We start from the raw sequence: 25,487 nt of genomic DNA, 5'->3' as shown, positions 1-25,487 counted from the left end.
GTGAACTTGAATCGAAGACGTTGTATGACTAATATGAATAACTTTAACACACAAAAGACACAACGAAACAAATTTGATACAAATTTTATACAATGAAACAAATTTTATATTTTATTTTTTGTATTAGACAAATGACTCCGACGAAGAATTTAGTTGATAAAACTTCAAATCTGTTTTTATTATAGTGTAGCGATTTTCACTTCGCTACGATCGCGGCCCTTGCATTTGTTCTATCCTGATAACTGTTGGGTGGTATTTTGTCAATCAATCAGTCTGCGGGAACCGCAAGTCAGTATCGCGCAAGTTCTCTTCAATCCAACGGTTCGCTTGCTGCGTCATCTCTTCGTCGAAGTAATCGCGCCATCCACCTGTTTTGCCTGTATATAATCAAAATATTTTAAATGAAGGAAAATAGATTCGGAATAGAATTATGTTCGATCACTTTCTTTCTTCGAGAACTGACAGCCAAAGAAAATTGGAAAGCAGATGCAATTCTTATAAAAAAAATTGTCTATACATTAATAACTAAATAACATTTTTTTTGGCTATACTGCCATTGGATAAGAAAAAATGATTTGAAGATAAGTATTTCAGATCTTACACAAAGCCCATTTTGTTGCAAAAGTAAAACCGTTTGAAATTTCCGACAGTAAAAATGTAAAATTAATGTGTTTCTTAGATGAGATTTAGCTATCGTGCCTTAACAAGGAGATAACAATATGTCGTACCAGGCATCTATTCAAGGACCACTGGTATGTTTTTATGCGTATTATTAACAGCAATCTGATAAAACGCTTTTTATTTACGCCTAAACAAAGTTTTACCACAATTCTATGAATCCGATAAAATCTTTAAGTGTTCCACCACGATTTATGTTGTTTTGCAGATAGCCCGTACCAACTGACAGTTGTCCATGTAGCCAAAACCCTTCAATTTTATTTGTTATTACTATTCTACCATTTACCTTTTCTAATGAAGGAACCTTTTGTGATTCCTCTTTCCTTCCACTCTGCGTTATTAACGGACGTGTTGTTCTTGAAGTTATCGAACTTGAGGTGGTCGTGGAGTGCTTCAAACTGATCCTCAGAGTACTCCTTGCCAAAGAACTTGGCTAACCTCCGCGCCACTCCTGACAAGTCCTAAAAAGAATAATAATTTTACAGTTATGCGGATTCTTGAAAAACATTTAGCTTTGTTAACCCCGTAGATTTACTTTAATCCCTGTAGGTTAATTTTGTAATTGTAACCGAATACCTTAGAAAGTTCCTCGTAAAATATGAAAGCCATATTGCGATGGTTTCGTTGAAGCCACGCCTCCTTTACGTGTTCAAAAAATGGTGACCATAGAACTGAAAAAAATACGCGATGTTATGAATATATGTATGTATATTAAAAACCTTTTTAATATATTAAACAATGAATTAGGTAACTACTATTAGGTATATACTGTACAGGTGACTCGTATTTTTTTATTCACCGAAAAAATAAGAATAAGTAATTTACTCGTATATTATCTAAGTATCTTTTATTAACGATGTATATCAACGAAACTGATATAGATGTCATTGATTTAATTTCTATTTTATATTTATACATCTTACCCTTGTCTTCCATAAATAATTTCCAATATGGCTTGAACTCTCCGTCAAGCGGTATAACTCTGTTTGATTTCATATGATAGAAATTTGACACTGCCACGTCTAGGGGATTACGGGCCACATACACGACCTAAATAAATATAGATTATACATTAGAATGGCACTAACTAACAATCTATCAATAATCGTTACCGTGACATGAATCTGAATCTGATAGATTAGTCGATAAATAATAAAATTTTATGAGTGGCAATTTTTCATACTGTTATTTATAGTTTTATGTAGTAGTATTATTATTAGTAGTGTGCCGTGTGGTGTCGGCCTCGAATAGCACCACTCCCTCTCTTCCCGTGGATGTCGTAAGAGCCGACTAAGGGACAAATACCAGGAGATGGGCAGCAGCATTTTCCCGTGTAAGAATAACACCTACTGCGGTCACCAACACGCATGCCAGGCGCGGTGACTATGGCAAAAACCCCCAATGACAGGTGCAGAAAAGCCACGGCCCCCAGTCCCCGGCGGCCCCGCTATTCCGGGCTATGGTAGCGGCCAAGGTAACGGCGGGGCAGGGGGTGCTAAGAATCCCCGGAAGAGAGTCGGCTACCACACACGACGACTTCTGCACCTGGCAACATACAATACCAGGACACTGAGGACCGACGAGAAGATACAGGAGCTGGAAGAAGAGATAGACAAGTTAAACTGGAGTATTTTGGGATTATCAGAAGTCCGAAGACAGGGGGAGGACACGGTAATCCTTAAATCCGGCAACTTGTTCTATCACCGGGAGGGCGAACACCTGTCTCAAGGAGGTGTCGGGTTCCTAGTCCACAAATCCCTCGTTAACAACATGGTAACGGTCGACAGTGTGTCGGCAAGGGTAGCGTACCTTATACTCAGAATATCTAAACGGTATTCGCTGAAGGTCATACAGGTATATGCGCCGACGTCGACACACCCAGACGATGAGGTTGAGGTTATGTATGAGGACATAAGTAGAGCCATACATACCTCAAAAACCCATTTTACCGTTGTTATGGGGGATTTTAATGCAAGACTAGGCACGCGAAATGGTGACGAACTGAGGGTGGGGCCCTTTGGAGTTGGACAACGGAACCACCGAGGCCACTTGCTTGCCAACTTCTTGGAGAGGGAAGACTTCTTTATGATGAACTCCTTCTACAAGAAGAAGGCACAGCGAAAGTGGACTTGGATAAGTCCCGATGGTACCGTCAAGAACGAGATAGACTTCATTTTGGCAGACAAACGGCACATATTTAATGATGTCTCTGTGATCAACAGGGTGAAAACCGGAAGTGATCACCGGATGGTAAGAGGCACATTAAATATCAACGTTAAGCTCGAACGGTCACGCCTGATGAAGTCTACGCTCCGCCCAACATCTGTCCAAATCCAGGGCTCCGAAGGCTTTCAGATTGAGTTACGAAACCGTTTCGCGTGCCTCGATTCTTGCGTTTCCGTGGACGATATTAACACCCAGGTTGTAGCATCTGTCCACGAGGTAGGGTCTAAGTACTTCAAGGCCCACTCCAGTGGTAAGTCTCGAGTTCTCTCAGAGCATACTCTCGGTCTTATGCGGGAGAGACGAGAACTGTGTGTGCAGTCTCCAACCTCAATGTCGAAATACAGGCTGCTTAATAAACAGATCTCCCAAGGTAGGCGACGCGATTGGCGTTCTTATAACGCTAATCGCGTAAAAGACGCTATTGAGCGAAACCGAGGCTCTAAAGTGTTCGCAAGAGATCTGTGCATTGGGCAGAGTCTGTTGACGAGGTTGAAGACCGAGTCGGGCACCATAGTTTCGTCTAAGCCCGAAGTTCTGAGGGAGATCGAGAATTACTACGGACAGCTGTATACTTCTGCACGAGTTCCAGCCCGTAAGACTGTGAACGACAAACGTGCTAAGCTGACCCGACACTACACCGAGGACCTCCCGGAAGTCAGCCTGTACGAGATTAGAGGGGCTCTCAAACAGCTTAAAACCAACAAGGCACCGGGAGATGACGGAATCACAACAGAGCTGCTAAAAGCTGGCGGAAAACCCGTACTAGTGGCGCTCCAAAAGTTGTTTGATTCCGTGATCAATAGCGGAACTACCCCGGAAGCGTGGAGCAGAAGCGTAGTGGTACTGTTCTTCAAAAAGGGCGATAAAACCCTATTGAAGAACTACAGGCCCATTGCGCTTCTGAGCCATGTTTATAAGCTCTTTTCGAGGGTCCTCACTAACCGTATTGCACGCAGGCTTGACGACTTCCAGCCTCCCGAACAAGCCGGATTCCGAAAAGGCTACAGCACCATGGACCACATACACACGCTCCGGCAGATTATACAGAAGACCGAGGAGTATAATCTGCCGCTATGTGTTGCCTATGTGGACTATGAGAAAGCCTTCGATTCTATCGAGACCTGGGCAGTGCTGGAGTCCCTTCAGCGATGCCAGATCGACTATAGGTACATCGAGGTGTTGAAGTGTGTATACAAAGCCGCCACCATGTCAGTCCGAGTACACGATCAGAGGACGAACCCTATCCAATTGCAGCGGGGAGTTAGACAGGGCGATGTTATATCGCCAAAGCTGTTCACCGCTGCGTTGGAAGATGTGTTCAAGCTGATGGAGTGGAAAGGTCTTGGCGTTAACATCAATGGCGAACACCTCACACACCTTCGATTTGCCGATGATATAGTCATCTTGGCAGATTCGCTGAGGGACCTCAGTAAAATGCTAGGAGACCTCAACAGTGCCTCACAACGGGTGGGTCTTAAGATGAACATGGACAAGACGAAAATCATGTCAAATGTCCATGTCACACCCGTACCGGTAGTTGTTGATGGCACTCCTCTCGAAGTTGTTGACGAGTACATTTACCTGGGACAAACGATCCGGATGGGTAAGTCCAACTTTGAGAGGGAGGTCACTCGAAGAATCCAACTCGGCTGGGCTGCGTTCGGGAAATTACGGAGTATCTTCTCGTCCAAAATTCCTCAGTGCCTGAAGTCGAAATTATTCGAGCAATGTGTGTTGCCAGTGATGACATACGGCGCCGAAACGTGGTCGTTTACTGTAGGCCTAGTTCGAAAGCTCAGAGTCGCTCAGCGTGCTATGGAGAGGGCTATGCTTGGTATTTCGCTACGAGACATGATTCGCAACGATGAAATCCGTAGACGAACTAAGCTTACCGACATAGCTCTCAAAATTAGCAGGCTGAAGTGGCAATGGGCCGGCCACATCGCTCGGAGGACCGATAACCGGTGGGGAAGGAAGGTCCTCGAGTGGCGACCACGCGTAGGCAAAAGGAGTTCAGGCCGCCCCCCGACCAGGTGGACCGACGACCTGAAGAAGACGGCGGGAAACCGCTGGCTTCAAAGGGCACGGGACCGGTTGGAGTGGCGCCAATTAGGGGAGGCCTATGTCCAGCAGTGGACCTCAAAAGGCTGATGGATGGATGGATGGTAGTAGTATTATTACTACTTAGTCTTCGCCCAGTAGGAGAATGTATCAAAATCCTAAATAGCGCTTAGCAAAAAAGGATAAATTGTGACCTTTGTGACCCCAATAACAAAACTATACGCCCATATAACTTACATTAGAAATCTTATTTAAGTAAATATATATTTATTCAAAGTTATCGTTAGACTAAGTTATGATTGTAGATATATGAGTTACAGTGGATCGGTTTATATGAAATACACATTGTAAATATTTTACATAAAACATTAAGTCGTGATACTTTTCATGAAAAAAAAAATATTCAGTAAATCAAAATACTTTATTTACTTTATAAAGTTAGATCGGGTCGGGATTATTATTAGTTTGATCGGGCCAAGTGCAATGCTGTCAGTCAGATGTTCGTCAGTTAAAGATGAGTCTGAAGTGTACGTTGACAGTAAATTTAATATAAATTATGTAATTTTAGCATGTTATTTAATATACATATGTAGATTGTATTATAATATCTGTGTTTACTAGTAAATCAGAGTATTATTGTGATACCTTAAAATCACTTATAATTTTTAGTTGTTAACAAATTAATTATTATTTATTGATTTGGTTTTTAATATCGAAAATATTTATTACGAAATAAACGAGGGTAGCTTGTAAAAAATCAACACTCTTCACAGCTTACCACTTATTCTCGAATCTCATTTCCTTACCTTAGTAGTTTCAAGAAGTGTCGGCGGTAGAAGTGACAGGGGCATGTGGGTCTTGATAAAACGCGGGGATGGCATTGTCTTTATTTTTGCTGGATCCAAAGAATAAACCTCCATCTTGAATTTTTCGAAGCTATCGTTTGGGTCAGTTATCGTAGGAGGATCGAACAGGCATGCTCTGAATCTATTAAAAATAAAAGTACAATTATTTGGTCAAAAATTATGTTTATATTTATTTAACTGTACTAATGTTTCATTTAATTTTAATAATTTACTAAATTCAAAACGTATATAAAACGTACACACAAAAATATATACAACATATTTTAATACTTATGAATAAATAAGGTATTTAGTAAATATAATTAATAAATAATTTGCTTGATTCAAATGGTTTTCCTTTGGAAAAGCCCCCAAATGTCTCGCGACATTACTTTGCTGAATCGATATGTGTTTTTGCCAGAAATAAGCACCCGCCCTTTGGTTTTGTTTAAAGTAGTTTTGTATAATGTAAGAACGTAAATGTTATAACTTACTCTAAAAACGGGCATCTAGTTGCCATAGGAGTGGCTTTTGCACCTTCAAAATCTAAATTACTTTGTAGCAACCACACTAACTCCTGAGTCCACGTCGTACCTGCAAGAGTCGAATAGGATAGATATACCATTTGTTACATAAAATAGAAATTACAATTAAAAAGTGACTACATCAGGTATGCAGTTTGATGCATCCGTTAAAAAATATATATACGAGTACGTCAGAACTTCCCTATTCTTTGTCAGTTGCTATCAGTCCAAAATATTTTTGAAGTAAATCATAACCCAAACAGACACAAAATGTAAAAACATTTTCCTATAATACTACATATTACAAGGGGGTTTAAATGTTAGCGATCTCAAACCTGATCTCGGGAATGTGACGACAAAAGTGTCAGTGGGTCTCAGCGGCATGTTGTAAACTTCTAACGCCATTATGTTGAACTGCTTGTAGAAGAAGTAGCCCGCGGAACCAAGGCGTATGTATTCTGTTCGAAGTTCGGCTGAAGAAAGAGATTATGATCAAAACTTAAGACTAACAACAATTGAATTTAATGATTATTTTTAGGCTTCATAGGATAATTGCAAAAACTTACTGTAGTAACTACGCGGTGCCTCCGCTTCTTCAGGACCCAAAACTCGATATTCAAAAGGATACTTAATTTTATTTTCGTCCTCCATTATGATACAATATACAATCACGAATTAGGCGTGAGTGTTGAATGATAGACGTTGAACAGTTTATTTAAAGTACTCATATTTACCACGCATCTGTAAGACTGGTTGACATTCTACTGATAAACTGGTTTACTAAAGAACGACACTATCGAGAATTTGAGGAAGTGGACAATAATGTGGCGGTGTGGGCCAGCCGAAAATGTTTCACTAGCATTAGCCAGTAGCCACCTAATGAACCAGCAGTTTGTACGTTACACACTTGCTTGTTTTGCTATGACATCTCTCTTCCGAGTATCTGAATAGTGCTCTACTCGTATTTCTCCTGCACGAATTTCAACTGTTTTGTATTACCTATGGCACGCAATTTCATAAACATTATTTTGACCAGCTTACTTTAAAAAGGTTTCCCAATGCTTATACTTGCTTTAATTTAAAGAAAAGCATTAGTGACTTTTCCATTAAGTACGTGTTATTACCGTAAGATCTATTTATACCCAGTGAACTTAAATTAAATTCGAAATGATTCATGAAGTGCTTTAGTGGAACAATATACTTACTTACACAAAAACGCTTAACCTTTTTAAAATTCAAATCAAATCAACTAAGGAACATGTTTTTACTCAAGTTATTTGTGTGACCAAGTAGCTCTTAATTTTTTTGATTATAATAATCTTAAGGATTTCGCAGCTCTTTTTACCCAACTGTTAAGGAAGGGTTATTAAACGGTTTTATTAGTATTGTGATAATCAAAAGGAACATGATTTAAAGACAAATTCTTTTTTTTTAATTTACTTACAATATTTTATTATTATTTTATGTTACTTAGATGTCAATTTGCAATATTTGCAACGCGATATTTGCAACACCATTCTAAAATACATTTCTGTCAAAGGAAGTTATTAGAACATTTAAATGGTCGTTAACCAGAAATAGATCATGTGTAGTGCGTATGTTCTATCCTGGCAACTGGAGTGATAAATGTAAGCTGTAAGTAGTTTCAATCAGTCGGGAATTGCAAGTCAGTATCGCGCAAGTTCTCCTCAATCCAGCGGTCCGCCTGCTGCATCATCTCTTCGTCAAAGTGGTCGCGCCATCCGCCAGCTTTGCCTGATTAAAAAAATATATATATATTTTGAGTAATTTATACGTTGTTTACCGAATTTAACTTTAAAATAACAGCTAAAACAAACCAATTATGAATTAGCACATGCGCTTTCTCCATAAAATATATTTGCAAATAAATTACATTAATTAATGATACGAGTATAGTTGTAGGTAATAATTTATTTATATTATTTTTAATGACCGTTTCTTAATTACAATTATTAATACTTAATCTTGAAGAAAAAATACACCTTTATTATTTTTGGTATCACGCGTTGGTAAAGATGGCATTTGATACTTAAATTTTATTTATTTGTACAGGTCATAATATGCTACTGGAAAAAATTAAGGGATCAAAAAAAAATTCCAATGAGAAATGGTCGTACAGGAAATAAAAAAAAAAAGGAAATTGTAGCTCCAAGTGTCTAGTTTTTGGATTAGAACTTCAAAATTTTGTAGCCTCCGCGGTTTCTGAGTAATCGTAGAAAAACCAGCAACAAAAAAATTCTCAAAATTTTTTTATTTTTTTTTTGGTCTACGGGCGTGGAAAAATTTTTTTTAGCTTAACCACCATAAGGATCGGATACTTTGTTCATTTAGCTTTAATTTCTTTTTTTAAGCACCCTGATACGTCCACTCCTCGCTGAGATATCGGTCTTCAAATGGAAAAGGATCTTTTTGTCTTTGATTATCGATATCTCAGCAACCAATGATCGTACAGAAAGTTAAAGATGGGTTTCAAGAACTTGAATAAATTCCCCTTAACGACTGTCCATTGTTTTTTCGGAGTTTTTTTTTCTTTTCTTTTTGTGAATCCTTAGCAAATCGCTTCATTCAACAGTTTGGAATTTTTTTTTGATCCCTTAATTTTTTCCAGTAGTGTATAAATATGATTTACCTTTCCTAATGAAGGAATCTGTGATAATTCCGGTCTTCTGCCACTCTGCCATGTTAACTGACTTGTTGTTCTTGAAGTTATCGAACTTGAGGTGGTTGTAGAGTGCTTCAAACTGTTCCTCCGAGTACTCCTTGCCAAAGAACTTGGCTAACCTACGCGCCACTCCGGGCAAGTCCTGAAAATAATAACAAATATGACAATAGTTATGCCTATTCTTGACTTCATTAACATTTAGCTTAAGTATTGTAAGGAAGAAATTACAGTCAAAGAATGAATAACTAAATACATTCTTTAGATATGTGACCCTCTCTAGTCACCTAGCCTCGATATACAGGGTGTTTTTTCAAAGGGTACCCAAATTGACACAGATGGTTCAGAAGCGGTAATATAACCGATTTTTGAAATAAAAAAATAAAAAAAATATTAAGAAATATTGAACCACTTTATCCGCTAAATACAGAACTCATGGACATGATTTCAACAACGAAAATTTTCATTCATAAGTTCTGCTATTTATTATCACACACTACTCTGAGCGCTCGCACACAAACATAAAAACTATGCAGGGAGATATCGGTAATATTCGGCTAGCGATCGCCTAGTTTCGTACAACCCCTTTCCCCCTCGCCCTCGCAGACACCTGTGATGCGCAACCGCCGCCCGCCGGCCGCCAGTGGCGCCAGACGCCAGTCAACCGTGACCGATTTTCGAATGCGTTTGCTATTTTTTATGAGTGAAAATGGCGGCACAAAGTCAAATAAGTTATACGAACCGCGAGTATTATGAGATGGTACGGTGCTACATTTTAAGTGGTGAAAGTTTACGTGGTGCGCAAAGACTTTACGAAAGTGACTCTTTACCGCGTTTACAAATACATGGAAATAACTTAAGAGTACCTAATACGAGGACGATTTTAGCAGCTAACCAAAGGTTGATAGATTTTGGACAGTTCACTGTGCCGGTCCATGCATCATCTCGAGGAGGTCATGTTGTAATTAGTCCGGCCGTCGAGAATGCTATTCTCGAGTTTTTTGAGCGAGATCCTCGTGCTAGTACCATCGACGCAGCCCGACAATTCGGCGTAAGCCGTTATTACGTGTGGAAGTTGCTAAATTCTTTAGGATATCACCCGTTTCATTATCAACGTGTTCAAGCACTCCATGACAACGATGGTCCTCCTCGGATACAATTTTGTCAATGGTTATTGTCAAACCTTGACTCTGTAAATATTTTGTGGACTGATGAGGCGTTATTTACGCGGGTAGGACTTTATAATAGTCACAACGAACATTATTGGGCACTGAGCAATCCCCACGTAATTAAAGACAGCCATCATCAAGTGCGATTTAGCGTTAATGTTTGGGCTGGTATCATTAGTAACATAATCGTTGGCCCGTACTTTATCGAGGGACGGTTGTCTGGCGGTAATTATTTAGAAATGTTACGAAGTGTCATATCGGAATTATTGGAAGATGTACCCTTAGCATTATTAAATAATTTTTATTTCCAACATGACGGTGCACCACCCCATTATTCAACTGCTGTGCGTGATTATTTAAATAATGAATATGGTGATAGATGGATAGGACGCGGGGGGCCAATAGCGTAGCCACCTAGGTCACTGGACCTTACTCCGTTAGACTTTTATTTATGGGGAGAAATTAAAAGACTTGTTTACGTTGAGGAAGCCCAGAGTTATGAGGACCTACGCAATAAAATAATTACAGCTTTTAGTGAAGTGAAAAGTGTTCAGACACAAATAATGTTAAAAAACAATTTAAGAAAGCGTGCTCAGCTTTGTATTGAGAGAAATGGACTCCACTTTGAACAGTTTTTGAAATACCAGTGATATGTAGACAATGTAAATACCAGTGTGTTTTATAAGGGACTTAAAGAAAGTTGATTAATTATGCAATTAGGTAAGTTAATTTGTTGTAAATAGTTGATTCCAATTTTTTAAATACGCCATAATAAATTAAACATGCACATTCGTTTTAAAACAATAAAGTCGTAATGTAGGTAGTGTGTATTTGTTCATTATGACGGTCCTAAGCCCGTGAAAAGTATGAAGGAAAAATTGGAATCTTTAACCGATCATTTATTTGTGTGCGTGTCAGTCTCAATGAAAAGAACCGCGCGTCGGCATACTTGTATTACGAGTTTGTGTGCGTTAGTGCTAGTGTTATTATCAATGACTGCGCGTACCATGCAATGGTTGTCCATAATGTACGCAGAATTTGGAATAACTTAGAATTAATGTAATTAAATAATTAAGGGGGATTTTAAAGTTTTGACATTTTGAACATAACATTATTGATGTCTAGAATATGGTAAAAAAATTTGGGTACCCTTTGAAAAAACACCCTGTATAGTCTCATATTTAGATAAACATTTATTGATTTTGTTTCTAAAATACATTTACTTATTATAATTTTCAAAATACTCAATGTTATTAAGTCCTCATCTTTAATTTTATTGCAGTATTTTATATAAATTATTTAGACCGGAAACCTTAGAAAGTTCCTCGTAGAATATGAAAGCCATGTTTGGATGGTTTCGTTGACGCCACGCCTCCTTCACGTGTTCAAAATATGGTGACCAAATAACTGAAAAAAATAAGGAAACATATTTTAAAATACGTTTTAACAAATTGATGAAATGTTTTCGTAATTACCATACCCTAAGTATCGTTGTACTACTTAAATATATTCAACTATTATATACATGCAATGTATGGTAAATCTAGTAATGTTAAATGAGATTCTCCTATGCGAGATTATCCTATGAAATGCATGTTTAATTCTTATGATTTTCCGTAATATTAAGCATCCGTCTTCAATATTATTAGGTAAGAACCTAAGAGTTAGTATTAATGACAGATATCAATGATCGTGAAAGCTGTGATATCCATTTCTTTTAACATAGTCGTATATTAGGGAATTATAATTTTAATTAAATGATACGGAAGGGGCCTTCAAAATAGGTTCAGTAGTTTTTGTTCGTTGGAAATATAAAAGAATTTGAGTTTTTGCTTAGGATCTTTAAATGCCAATGGGTTGATCATTATGATTATGAGTGTTTTAGGATAGACAACTTACCATGGTTATCGATAAATAATTTCCAGAACGGCTTAAACTCCCCTTCAGCTGGAATAACTTGGTGTGATTTTATGTGATAGTAATTTGACACTGCCACGTCCCGGGGATTGCGTGCCACATACACTACCTGAATTAAATATTGATTTCAGTCAGGGTGGCACTAAATGTTTCACAAACACGTGTCTATTTTTTATATAAAAAGTCTATAAGTGACTTCAAACTTAATTTTTCTCACAAATAGTAATAGTATAATAGTAAGTACCTAATTAATTATTAATTAAAAATAGATACATTATTAATTTCTTACTTACACTGAAATTCCGGTAAATAATGTAAAATATTGAGTCCGGTTGTTTATATAAACAAAATAATTTTAACTATTCACTTAAATAAAAATATAATGAAATTTATTTATTTTGTATACTCGTAGGTATGTAAGTAGGTCGGGTTAAGTGCAATACTGTCATATATTCGTTACTAGATGACCCGGTGAACTTCGTACCACCTAATTATGAGTGACTATCTGTACCTCGTGGTTTCACTCGTGTAATTTATGTATTATGTCCATAAACTACTGGTAAATATTAGGAAATGGCCACAGGAGAAAAGGAAAATAAAAAATACAATTAAATAAAATTCACTCTACCTCTCTGCACTCTGTTATTTTTTTACCGACTTCAAAAAGGAGGTGGTTATCAATTCGGCCGGTATCTTTTTTTTATGTATGTACACGAATTACTCCGCCGTTAGTGAACCGATTTTAATAATTATTTTTTTATTGTGTTATTTTTTATTGTAGGTTCTAATGAAATTACAAAGTCAGTTCATCATTGACTATTTAAGGGTCTGATAATGTGGCTCGGAGACAAAATATGTAACTCCTCAACCGATGGGGATATTTGAGTTGTGTTTGAAGATATTTGGTGTAAGTTCTAACGAAATTGCAAAGTCAGTTCATCATTGACTATTTAAGGGTCTGATAATGTGGCTCGGAGACAAAATATGTAACTCCTCAACCGATGGGAATAATTGAGTCGTGTTTGAAGATATTTGGTGTAGGAGGTTCTAATGAAATTGCAAATCATTGACTATTTAGTTAGGTTAGGTTGGAACACATAAGACAATATAAAACTAAGCGGGCAGGGCGCGGCAGCGCCCTGCGAGCGGGCGGTTCCAATCAATGTAAATTCAGACCGTACCTTAATTCATGATCACGTTTATACAATTTTATATTGTATTAATATAAATGTTATTATGTCATCACTAAAAAGGGTAAAAAATTATTTAACAAAAAATACAACCGACTTCTATGTCACTACATAGTAAAAAATAATTCAAATAAATGTTGGTTTAGTACATATTTCTGAAGTCGGCGCTCAATATATTTCGTTCGAATTATTTTTTACTTTGTAGTGACATAGAAGTCGGTTGTATTTTTTGTTATTTTTTTTACAAACACGCGAAAAGAAGTACCTATAACTTCAATAACGGTTTTTTTTAAAAAAAGTTTATTTACTTATAGTACTCTAATCGGGTTGTTGAATAGCTAAAAATGCTGAAACAGGTGTGTAAATAGAAAGGCGATTTATAACAGTCTTAAGGGTTGATCTAAAAAAACAAACAGTGACTCAGATGCTTCATTATGTCTTATGATAATTTTCTTAGTGCTCCAAATTAACGGATATTAAATTAAAGTTCCATACCCGATTAAACGACCCAAAAGGTTGATTTTCCAAAAACGGTGAAAAATGTGTTCTATTATTTTGAATCAAAAAGCTAAATTCCAATTTTCATAGACTTTGCTTCAAAATCTGCCGACTTCTAAACGAAGTGTCTTCTAAAGCCAAATGCAAATTTTTACAGTTTTTGCTTCCAAATTAACGGATTTTAATATAAAATTCCAACCCCTACTTAACCAACTTAAGGGTTGATTTTGCAAATATCGTAAAATAGATATTTAATTACTTTCTATCGAAATCCTATCAAATACCAATTTTCATATAGATTTGCATCAAAACTGGGGGACTTTAATACAAACTTTCAACTCTTATTTATTCACGGAAACGCGGTCGAACAGGATAAAAAGTATCCTATGTCCGTTTCCTGGTTCTAATCTACCTCTTTACCAATTTTCAGCTAAATCGGTTCAACCGTTCTTGAGTTATAAAATGACTTCACGGAAACGCTGTCGAACGGGATAAAAAGTATCCTATGTCCGTCTCCTGGTTCTAAGCTACCTCTCCACCAATTTTCAGCCAAATCGGTTCAGCCGTTCTTGAGTTATAAGTGGAGTAACTAACACGACTTTCTTTTACGAGTATATATATAGATTAAAAGGGAAAACGTTAAGATTAGGCAGACTTTTGACACTACTTTTATATGAATTAATGTTATTTTATTTTCATAATTTTAGTAAATTGTGTGTGAGTGCATAACATCTTTGTTTACTAGTAAATCTAGATATTCTCCATGACACTACTTTAAAATCGTATAGTCGTTCGTTATTTTTTTATTATTATTTATCGAGGTTTGTTTTTAATTCTATGCATAATATTTATAAAAAAAAAACTAAATCTTTCTTAGCTAACTCCTTGATACAAAATTTCCTTTACCTTAGCAGTTTCAAGAAGAGACGGCGGCAGAAGCGACAGTGGCATGTGGGTCTTGATAAACCGTGGAGATGGTAATGTTTTTATCTTTTCTGGATCCATAGAAAATACCTCTCTCTTGAATTTTTCGAAACTTTCCTTATGGACATTTTCTTCTGGCTCATTGAATTTAAGGAACGCTGTTAATCTATTAAAAATTAAATATACATATAATGAGATTTTTATCTATTTAGCTTTATATTATTGCACAAACACAAATGTCGTCTACCTACTCTATGAAGGGAAACCTGGTCACCAGAGGAGTGGCTTTTGCTCCTTCAAAATCTAAATTTGTTTGTAGTAACCATACTAGCTCCTGAGTCCACGTGGTACCTGCAGAAATATTGTTTTCTCGTTAAGTACTATATTTTGTACAGTACTTAGTTTTGTTTTTCTAAGAATCGATAAAATGCATCATGTCCGACTGCTACAGCGGCTCTGCTGCTTCTATTGCTATCTGTTAAAAGCTGTATCAAGTGCTACTGTTTTTTATTATTACCTATATATATTGTATTTTATTATTACTTAGATAGGTTAGGGTAGAAATACTTAAGTAGCAATAAGGCAGAGTTCCAGGTGGGTTTATCTTAAGGTGTAGGTCCGTATATGCGGGCTTAGATAGGACTGGAACCTTTTTTGAGATTGATTATACATAGATGTTTATAGGCGGTAATAACCACTTAAAATAACGTAGGCATCGTTTGTTGCTTAAATTGATTTGGCGGTTTCCAGGATAACCTCTTTGCCCGAGCAGATTCTCAGGTGGTATCCCATGAGTTCTGTGTGTACTAATCTTCAAATTGGCTTAACTAGAGGTATAGGTAGGTAGGTACGTAGGTTTGATACTTGAAATAGGGTGTGAAAGGTAGGAGTAACTTACCTGATCTCGGAAAGGTCACGACAAAGGTGTCGCTGGGTCTTAACGGCATGTTGTACACTTCTAAAGCCATTGTGTCGAACCCCTGGTAGAAGAAGTAGCCAGTCGAACCAAGGCGTATGAAATTTGTCAGGAATTTGCCTGAAAAAAGTTGTTTTTGTATAATTTAAGGATCAAATGAAATTGCGGCCTATTTTAGATGAAACCTGATTCTAATCGGGGATGTTTAGGCCAGGATCCACACCCTTCCGCCGCAAGCAAGAAGTGTTTCACGATAGATATAGGTAGGTGTAGTGGTAGTGCTTCACCAATCGAACTTCACTGGTCTATTTCAAAATTATTCTCAAACGCAAGAACACTTGAATCGCTTTATTTTTGAACTCGATAGAATAATTGCAAATAACTTACTGTAATAACTAAGCGGTGCCTCCGCTTCTTCAGGGCTCAGAACCCTAAACTTAAAAGGATACTCGATTTTATTTTCGCGCTCCATAATATTAATGATCACGAATAGGTATATAAATATACGCTCTCGTGCGCCACAGAAGATGAATGTTTTAAACAAATTGTTCTTACTTCACTTCGTATCACAGTACCGATAATGCTAAATCAATGATTAGGATATCAAACATGAAACCGTATGATTTCGTAATACATAAATATAACTATTCGTAGTACATAAATATAGACTCCATTGTTATGTTTGTTAACTTGGGTAAGGATTACAAAACACACTATTTTTAAAATACTATTTAAACTTAAAGGTAGTAGAACCCTTTGTGGTTCGATTCCGGCGGCACCACCGTCATGCCTATTTCTGCCTCATAACTGCAGTCTTAATCGCTGCTGTCTGGTTTGAAGGCTATGGTGTGGGAGACATACTTTTCCGAGGCGTTCCAACGTAGTCCTCAGAGGTAGCGGCGCATTTGTGGCCGACCTCAGGTAGGAATATCTAATCCTATCTAGGGTTGATTACAGATGTCCATGGGCGGCAGTAGCCACTTATCATCAAGTAGACTGCATGCTCGTCTGCGACTCCTATATTATATAAAAAACTAAATCTATACATTTAAATTTTATAATTAAAATAAATCAGCCAAATCGCTGCTCCGTGGAAATGTACAAACTAATTTGTGGGCTGAGGTAAGGTCCAGCTCTTGGGTCACCGCAGGCCTCAATAAGGCGCGAAGACAATTCTTATGTTTTATGATAAATCAGTATAGAAACAACTACAAATTATGTCGATATCAAAATAATATTGGCTTAGTAGGCATTCTCTTAATACTCCTATATAATGTTTATTATTGTAGATAAGCTCCTGCAGTTACACTGCATTAACTCGTCCTTGAAGCCGGTATTTCATTTACGATTTCGATTATGAAGTAGATGTTTGTTTTTTTTTACTGTAAAGTTATCTCTTATTTCATTGAAATGTTACATGGGTGCAATTGTCAGAAAATGTATTTTTTGGGGTCGCAACTGCTGTCCCTTTGACCGCTATCTTGAAAAAGGGTTTTCACGCTCTATCAGGCAGACTATTCCTCGCAATTTGTAGGAACAATATGGTTTATTGATATTTTCTACATCCTTCAAATTTCCTTAGAGAATTTTCATATTTAAGGTGATTTGGTTAATAATTGGAATAAAAAATTGAACAATCAACGTGACTCAACTCTTTTTATTAATGATGTGCCGAGTCGGCCATTTTTGGTATTCGAGTACTTTAGTACTCATATAAAAAAGAATCGAGTCAGTACTCGAGTCCAAAGTATTCACAAAGTACTCGAGTACTTTGCACAACATACAGTCCAACAGCACGGAAGAGCAAAAAAAAAAAAAAAAAACGCCACTCACTACACAAAATTAATCAAGTTTTTACTTGTACGAGTAGTATTTGTAGTGTACGAGTAACGTCAGTATTCGAGTATTACTGGTACTCGAGTATCACTATTGGTACTCGAGTATGCAAGTTTATGTAAGTACTCGAGTACTGACTCGAGTCGACCTGACTCGGCACATCTCTACTTTTTATATCATATTTATTATGCCGGAAAATTACAGGTGGTAATCTCGCATACCAACAAGTTTTCAATCTAAAGAAGTCAATATTAATCTTATTTTATCTTATCTCTATATAAATACAGCATGTCCCTTGAATCGCTTTAGATCATACAATAGGTTATTAGAATATTGTCTTTCATTTTAATCCAAATTCTCATAATTTTCGATTTATTTTCATTTTTATAAAACTGTCCCAAATACACGCCATTTGTTATCTATCATCGCAAATCACAGTTGATCATCGCAAATTAACGACTTTATTTTTTAATGAAAACATGATTCGATATTCTATCTTTTCGATATTCGATAAACTTTTTATTTACTCTTGAAAGTTTTGACACACAATGCGCGGATCCAGTCATGACTTTACCTAAAGCAGTCACCATCCGTTTCAAGCTAGAAGCGCCTGTCTAAAATACCATGCAGTCTTACATTTATACCCAATTGACTGAATTTAAATTTTATTATGTTTTTTAAGGAATGGCGAACAAACTGATTTTATACTATGGTATATATTTATTATTAGTTAAATAGTATACTTTAAGTGCAGTCTCCTACAAGGCAGACAGAACATACAATAATATAATTATCTTTAAATTAATAAAAAGTAAGCTTACAGTCCAGAGGTCTATCACAGATAATTATGTATCAAGAATTAGATAAACACAGCTACGGACATGTGGAATGGCCCATGTTAATGTTTATAACGTTAACAATATCCCACCTACTAATGGAGTCTGTTAAAAAAAAAAACTTCAGCTGATTTCAATAATGGACTAGCTGTCACCGATCACAATTTTACAGAGCGACATAGTAAAATAATAAAATACTGTTAAGTGAATAGTGCCTACTTATTATTTTTATTTCTTTAATACAAGTTACAATTTACAAAAAAAAAAAACAATATAGCATGCAACAGTACCAGTCACGCAAAATTATTCAAATTGTTTTAATAGTTTTGAGATTTTCTTCATGTTTGAGTACTTGGCTCTCACGATTACATTAAACAAGATATATAGACAATTCGACATCTTATAACATCAAATATGACTGTTATCTCCACGAAAAGGTATACATAGGTATATTCAATTTGTTTTAAATCACCTATGTATGTCGAAGTGAATGTAAACTTGATCATATTTACGTAGTAACTATTTATTAACGTGTGATCATACGTAGATATGTAGGTACATAGATAACCTTATTATAATGATATATTCCATGGAACAGAACTTATTTTTCTCTTCTATGATATATTCTATATTTCTTTGAAGAGATAAGTATGATTAAGTCATATTTATACATATTATACATTATTTGTTACCCTTCTTACATTTGATTTGCGTAAATTAATTAAATAAGTACCCATTTTTTATAATGTAATATGTAGATGTAGGTACCTACGTCTTCATAATATATTTTGTCCTGTATGTAAGCCAAAATACACCTACACGAATACATGTAAATATATAAATAGAATAATAAATAAATATAGAACATACATATCGACGACGAATTGGCAATAACTCCTAACTCAAAAACGCTAATTTACATAAGAAGAAACGCTACTTTAAAAAGACATAGAACGTACTTATTGGCCACACTTTATTATTTTGCTCAATATTGAACCTAAGGACCCAGGTCCTTAGGCTTAAGACACCAGTGTCTTAAGGACGACCTGTGATACGTCATTTTAACTCCAAATATGTCGTCGTCGATATGTGGATTTACCACATGAAACACTTTTTATGGTTACAATGTAAATGGCGGATTGCAAATTGTGACCTACATTTTATGTAACGGAAGCAGTGCACTAGGATGCAAATAGGTTAAGTGGCCACCAAAGAGTATAGTAAGCTATGTAGGTGACCACTACCATTCATAGATATTTATGCGACTGGCGGGCCGGTCACCATACCGGTCTGACGCGCAAAGGGTCCCGGGTTCGATCCCCGGCCAGACAAATATCTAAGTGATGAATTTAGATATCTGTTTCTGGGTCTGGGTGTTTGTGTATTTGTCTATGTGTGTGTCCATGGCACCCACGAGACAGGGGATCCTAGTGTGGGACTGTGAGTGTAGAAAGTGTTAGCGTTAGTTAGTGTGTATATCCGATTCCAAATAACTATTGATAGTTATTCGGAATAAACTTGAGTTTAAGTTGTCACAATAGTCAAGTTTAACTAACAATCAAGTTTAAGTTGGAACTCCTATTATTGATATCCATTCATGTAGCTATTATAAAACACAGCGGTCTTATACCATAATTATTTGGCAAACAATATTCGGTTTACTAAAAATATTCAAATTCTGCGTGAAAAAAATATACGTATAGATAAATTTACTTAGGTACATTGTGAAAAAGAATACAGGTAGGTATATCTAAAGTCAAATCATCAACGTTTGCAAAATATTATTTTTTTCGTCACATTGAAACATTTTATGTTTAGTTACTGTTATGATTATTGATGAGATAAATTTAGTGTTCTTGATTAAACGTAAGAAATAGGCAACTTTTCAATCAGCTATAATAAATTAACCACATAAAAACTATTCTTTAATTAATTACTTAAATCGTATTAATTTACAGCTCATAAATAATAAAAGTTAGCTTAAAGTTACATGTACAAAACTAAACAAAGAACTTGGCAGGTGAGATCGAAATTCACTAGGAGCTTGGAATCACTTCGAGAGTTTTCTCTGGCTGAATTTCAGAACGCTGGCGACACATGAGGGTGACCGAGTCCCGCACGCGCTCCGGCCCGCACTCCTCCGTCGCTCCCAGCAGCTTCATCTCTTCCTGCTCCGGCTGCGCCTCCACGTCCAATCGTCGTCTGCCAGCGATCACCACCTCCACGGCACGTCCGTCACCCGCCGCCGACCGTTCGGACCCGTCCGAGCCGATCTCCACCTTGTACGGGGTGCTGGGCTCCACAAACGCCCCCGTCAACTGCACATCAGCTCTATCCTGAGCAGCCTCACGTCCGTTCGACTTGACCTTTTTTAATGCGTCGAAGATATCGAATGGTACCGACGGCAACTTCTTTGGTAAAGCGACCAAAATCACGATATTTTTTATGTCGGCGTAACGGTTTGTCTCGCCGTCCTGGCGCTGGTCATATGTTATGGGCGCGGCGGCCGCTGCGGCGAGACAACACACGAGGATCAAGAGCATGATGCGTGTGTCACGGAGAATTCCTGGACATTAACTGCGCGCCACCATTTCCCGCGCCGCTTTTACTGTGCACCTGCGAACCAGTCGCCGTATGAATCGAGCACACTGTAACGGTTAACACGACATGAACCCGATTTTGACCCATCGCCTATCCGACGATGGATTAGATTGCTCTCTACATTTCACTGACTGTTAATTGTTAATGAAAAATTTGTTGGTTAATCAACTAATTATTCGATGTTATGACCATGACATACGGCTTAGTATGAGAAAGTAATAGTTTGGCAAATAAGTTACTGCCGTTTTTAGGATTTATTTTTTAATAAAAATAGATAACTGATTAAATAGTAAATTCTTATTGCTTTTTGTTTACAACTTCATTTCAACGTTAAATATGATTTTCTATACTCTTTGTTATCTCTCTAATCACTCGGATTCGACTCGAAAAAGTCATTCTCGCAACTTGTCAACTTTACATCTGTATTAAACGAACTCCGCCCATAGCAAGTTAAATTTATTATATTTGTCCTAAAAATAACCTTAACTAAGTCGGACATAAAAATATAAATTCTTGGAGAACAAAACGTCCATTTCGAATGATTTGAAACATTGAGCCAAAAAAATTGTTAATACGCGAATTATGTAGATTGATGAATGGCGGGAACTTAACTGCCAAATTAATATGAAAAGTTATATATTTTCTTAAAATTGAGGCTTTTCCTTTAGTTTATCATTGGTTTATCAATGGTGTGACATATAAGAATCAAATTCTCAAAGGGCAAAAATTAAGCAAAAAGACTAATTTTGAAGAATATACATTTTTTCATACGTTCTCCTACCTTCCCTTCAACAATTCTTCTTTATTATGATGATTCGTTTCAATATGAGTATACTCATAGCTGTCATACTAGTCGTACTCGTAGCTGTAATCCACATTTTAATGCGTAGCCTATAACTTGCACGGGTGTCTGCAGCTACAGATTGTCTGGGAGCCGCCGCGGGCGTCTGTCGCGTCCATCCCGCGGCATGTAGAGCGGCGTTCAACTGATTTGAAGAAAAACTATGCGAGCGTGCGCCCGCCGCGTTTGTTGGCGCGGTGTCGCATGCCTATGGCATAGTATACAGTATACTACTATTTTTCAATACAAAAGACGCGGGCGTGCACACGCATTCGCTGTATTTAAAATTACAAGATAATAAATTCGTTTTGTCATAGTTAGTTATACAATCAATTAAAATAAATCTAAAGATGAAAACCAACACATTTCGGTTAAAGTCTGTAAAGAATCACCTGAAATATTAGTTTTATGCAACATATTGCGTCATTATGATAAGTGTAGAATTGTTAAATATACGAGTATGTTGGTCTTGATTTAAAGTAAGTCTACTACCACCAATAAGATAACCATATAAAAAGTACTCTTTAATTAATTGCTTAAATTTACAAAGTATAATTTAAATAATTTAACTTATAATTACGCGTATCACACTAGGTAGAGCTTGGCAGGCTCAATCGGAATTCATTACGAGCTGGGAATCACTTCGGGCGTTTTTTCTGGCTGAATTTCGGAACGCTGGCGGCACATGAGGGTGACCGAGTCTCGCACGCGGTCCGGCCCGCACTCCTCCGTTGCTCCCAGCAGCTTCACCTCGTCCTTTTCCGGCTGCGGCTCCACTTCCGAGCGCCGCCTGCCAGCGATCACCACTTCCACAGCGCGGCCGTCACCCGCCGCCGACCGCTCCGACCCATCCAAGCCAATCTCCACCTTGTACGGAGTGCTGGGCTCCACAAACGCTCCCGTCAACTGCACATCAGCTCTATCCTGAGCGGCCTCGCGCCCGTTCGACTTGAGCTTTACTAAGCCGTCGAGGATATCGAGTGGTATCGACGGCAAATTCTGTGGTAAAGCGACCAAAATCGCGACGTTTTTTATTTCGCCGAAGTGGTTTGCTTCACCGGTTTGGCGCTGGTCATATGTTGCGGGCGCGGCGGCCGCTGCGGCGAGACAACACACAAGGATCAAGAGCATAATGCGTGTGTCACGGAGAATTTTTGGACACTGACTGCGAACCACCATCTCCCGCGCCGCTTTTACTGTGCACCCACGAACCAGTCGTTGTATGAATTGGGCACACTGTAACGGTTAACACGACACGAGCGCGATTTTGACCCATCGTCTGACCGGCGATCGATTTGATTACTCTCTCCATTTCTCTGGCTAATTAATTATTAATTAGTTTTGAAAAATACAATTAGCGACGTACAAGTAACTAATTAAATTTCAAAGTTTTTTCAAACTTCTGTCCAACGTATTATGAACTTGTTTTTTATTTACTAATAATATGGTGGGATTAATATGTAGTAAATATTAAATAGTAATAAATGAGTTGCACGCTGCGTCAACCTGGTGCTCTGACATGTTAGGGTCATCGAAACGATGAAGCTGAATTAACGATGTTCGCACAAATTCCATATAAGGTAAAGTCACCTAATGCCGAGGGGTTCTGAAATTGGCACCAATTTCCGTGGTATTTACAAAAACGGCTTTTATAAACTATTTACGAACTCATTTTTACTGAAAGGTATGTTATTTAATAAATAATTTATCACTCTATTGTCATATAGCCATCGTAATAGTATTATGTGTATGGTTATTTAAATAATCGCATAGTTTTGCATTAGTGCCTACATAAAACGTATGCTTCATACATTTTGGGCCTTTTGCACGTGAATGTCACGATTTCTCAAATAGTGTTTTTTTCAATAAATTTGCATGTGTGTTATAGTGTTTCGATGAAAACATTATATTGATTATATATGGAATCGATAACATTTAAATATTGTGCTTATTTCTTAACAGATAAGAGGAAAAATAAGTTTAAAAATACAGCAGCATTAGGTGCCAAATATTTTGGGCTGTCCCTTAAACCGAGGTATACCACGGAATAGCAATTTCATAGACTTGTTTTTGATTTCAATTTTTGTAGTTGTTTTTATGAATAAACACGTCTTGCTTCGAATTTGACAAATTTAATACTCAATTAATATCGAAATCATTTTCCGAGGTACTGCATTGTACTGCATTACCTAATTATATAATATCAAAGTTGACCTAACTATATACTTTCCTAATTTTTTCTATGGGACAACTAAGGAGAGAAAATGAAGTTCATCCAGATATCGATGTAATATTGAACAAGTATTGTATATTATTATGTACATATTTCAATAAAGCATCTTGCTGCCTCTAAATGGTGTAAAAGTATTTTGTTATTTAATAATCGGAATTTGGAAACGTGATTTTTAGTGATGAAACGCTATTCCAATGTATATAACTCGGAATTAGGTTATATGGGCACATTAATCCGCGGCATTACCACAAAATGCTATACAGGGTGATTAAAGTTTTCATCGGTTTTTAAGAACATTTATATTGTTTGTATCAGTAATTCGCTTAATCCTAATTAATGAAGAATTAACATTGTTATACGATTTTAATAGATATTTAAATAAGAAATAGAACATTTTACGACGTTTTCATTAGATTAAATTACTCAAAACGAAATATCACTATAAACCGCATGACGATATTCCATATTATTATTAGTTCTGTTGTACAGTAATAAACCCTAATATTAAGTACACGAAGAAGAATGTCCAAAATTGTATTGCAGATACACGAATTAAGTGCAGTTTAAAAAAAATACATGAAATACATATGTTAAATTAACTAGTCAAGAAACTATACTGTAAAAAAGTTTTATTTCGGCAGCTTACCTTTATGATTACCTAAGAACACGTTTGATAAAGCTACTCTTTAAATAAAAAAAAACTAAATCGAAATTGAAACTAAATTCAATAAATAACATTTATTTTTATACACCATGTAGCAGTCGTTCTATCTCTTTCACTCCCTTATTTTGTATACTCGGAATTAGGAACCAAATACATCGGAATAAGGATTTTTACATCGGAATTAGGGTTTTCTGACTTGGTTCATATTTATTTTAAATACACATTTAAATCACTATTTAATCGTAAAATGACGAGTCTATTTCAAGAGTAGACATAATAAAGCTTCTGATATAAGTATCTAATTCCTTATTAAGCCGCAGTAAATGCTTAATATCTGACGCTCTTTCTAGTTTTGGTGAAAATACCGCGGAAATAGGTGACTTTACCTTAATATCGCCCACGTGCAAGATACAATAACATTATACAAAATTTTCGAATGCAGGCACACAATATAATCTCGGAGTTGTGTTAAGTACCGTTATCTCCATGTTTGCAGTGGTTAGTGGTTAGTCATCAAGCAATAAAATAGACAATCATTACTTAAGAATGAGTATAAAACGAGTACGTATTATGTATGTATTATTATTAGTAATTTAGTATCTTAGATCGTTATATTTGTCGTACACTAACGCTCGTTATTAATAATTAACCCATCCAAGTCTTGTCTACTAAAGATCGCAATTGGACAATTTCTAGTAGGCAGAAATTGTCAAACGTCGAAGTGTTGTAAGCATAATATTGGATAAGTTGATTATTAATTTCTTCAACATACGTTAGGTAAATGCTACTCACGTTAGAAATAACTGCATCCACGGTGTACCAAATAATGAAATTCCTAGAAATGGTAA

At 36.6% G+C, this 25,487-nt stretch overlaps 3 protein-coding genes across 3 annotated transcripts; all 3 read right to left on the bottom strand.

Moving 5' to 3' along the window:
• Positions 1-59: 59 nt before the first annotated feature.
• LOC140753031 (sulfotransferase 1E1-like) lies at positions 60-15,060 on the bottom strand. The gene is made up of 14 exons (XM_073087384.1): positions 14,964-15,060; positions 14,695-14,878; positions 12,083-12,209; positions 11,496-11,590; positions 8,985-9,159; positions 7,982-8,089; positions 6,901-6,942; positions 6,670-6,807; positions 6,305-6,404; positions 5,772-5,952; positions 1,602-1,728; positions 1,255-1,349; positions 965-1,139; positions 60-377 (listed from the first exon to the last, which is right to left on the bottom strand). Exons 2-14 carry the CDS (start codon positions 14,791-14,793, stop codon positions 265-267), a joined length of 1,575 nt encoding a protein of 524 aa, XP_072943485.1. The 5' UTR covers positions 14,794-14,878; positions 14,964-15,060; the 3' UTR covers positions 60-264.
• Positions 15,061-20,063: 5,003 nt separating this feature from the next.
• Positions 20,064-21,006, bottom strand: LOC140753565 (uncharacterized). The gene has a single exon (XM_073088262.1). It carries the CDS (start codon positions 20,841-20,843, stop codon positions 20,337-20,339), a length of 507 nt encoding a protein of 168 aa, XP_072944363.1. The 5' UTR covers positions 20,844-21,006; the 3' UTR covers positions 20,064-20,336.
• A 1,247-nt stretch (positions 21,007-22,253) lies between these two features.
• LOC140753408 (uncharacterized) lies at positions 22,254-22,962 on the bottom strand. The gene has a single exon (XM_073087984.1). It carries the CDS (start codon positions 22,919-22,921, stop codon positions 22,367-22,369), a length of 555 nt encoding a protein of 184 aa, XP_072944085.1. The 5' UTR covers positions 22,922-22,962; the 3' UTR covers positions 22,254-22,366.
• Between the last annotated feature and the right edge of the window lie 2,525 nt (positions 22,963-25,487).

The sequence above is a fragment of the Epargyreus clarus genome, unplaced genomic scaffold, assembly GCF_041222505.1.
Source record: "Epargyreus clarus isolate Ecla_fem2 unplaced genomic scaffold, WU_Ecla_fem_2.2 ptg000026l, whole genome shotgun sequence".
Lineage (NCBI taxonomy): Eukaryota > Metazoa > Arthropoda > Insecta > Lepidoptera > Hesperiidae > Epargyreus > Epargyreus clarus.
Note: the sequence above shows the minus strand (reverse complement) of the source record. Positions and strands in the feature narration are given on the sequence as shown.

What these genes read in the sequence shown, in the direction of transcription:
- LOC140753031 (XM_073087384.1), bottom strand. Translation starts at nt 14,793, where the DNA reads ATGGATCCAGAAAAGATAAAAACATTACCATCTCCACGGTTTATCAAG. An exon ending in CTTGCAATTCCCGACTGATT is followed by an intron (nt 6,943 to 7,981) that starts GAAACTACTTAC and finishes TTGAATATCGAG; the next exon opens with TTTTGGGTCCTGAAGAAGCG. An exon ending in ACTAGATGCCCGTTTTTAGA is followed by an intron (nt 5,953 to 6,304) that starts GTAAGTTATAAC and finishes TATTTTTAATAG; the next exon opens with ATTCAGAGCATGCCTGTTCG.
- LOC140753565 (XM_073088262.1), bottom strand. Translation starts at nt 20,843, where the DNA reads ATGCTCTTGATCCTCGTGTGTTGTCTCGCCGCAGCGGCCGCCGCGCCC.
- LOC140753408 (XM_073087984.1), bottom strand. Translation starts at nt 22,921, where the DNA reads ATGGTGGTTCGCAGTCAGTGTCCAAAAATTCTCCGTGACACACGCATT.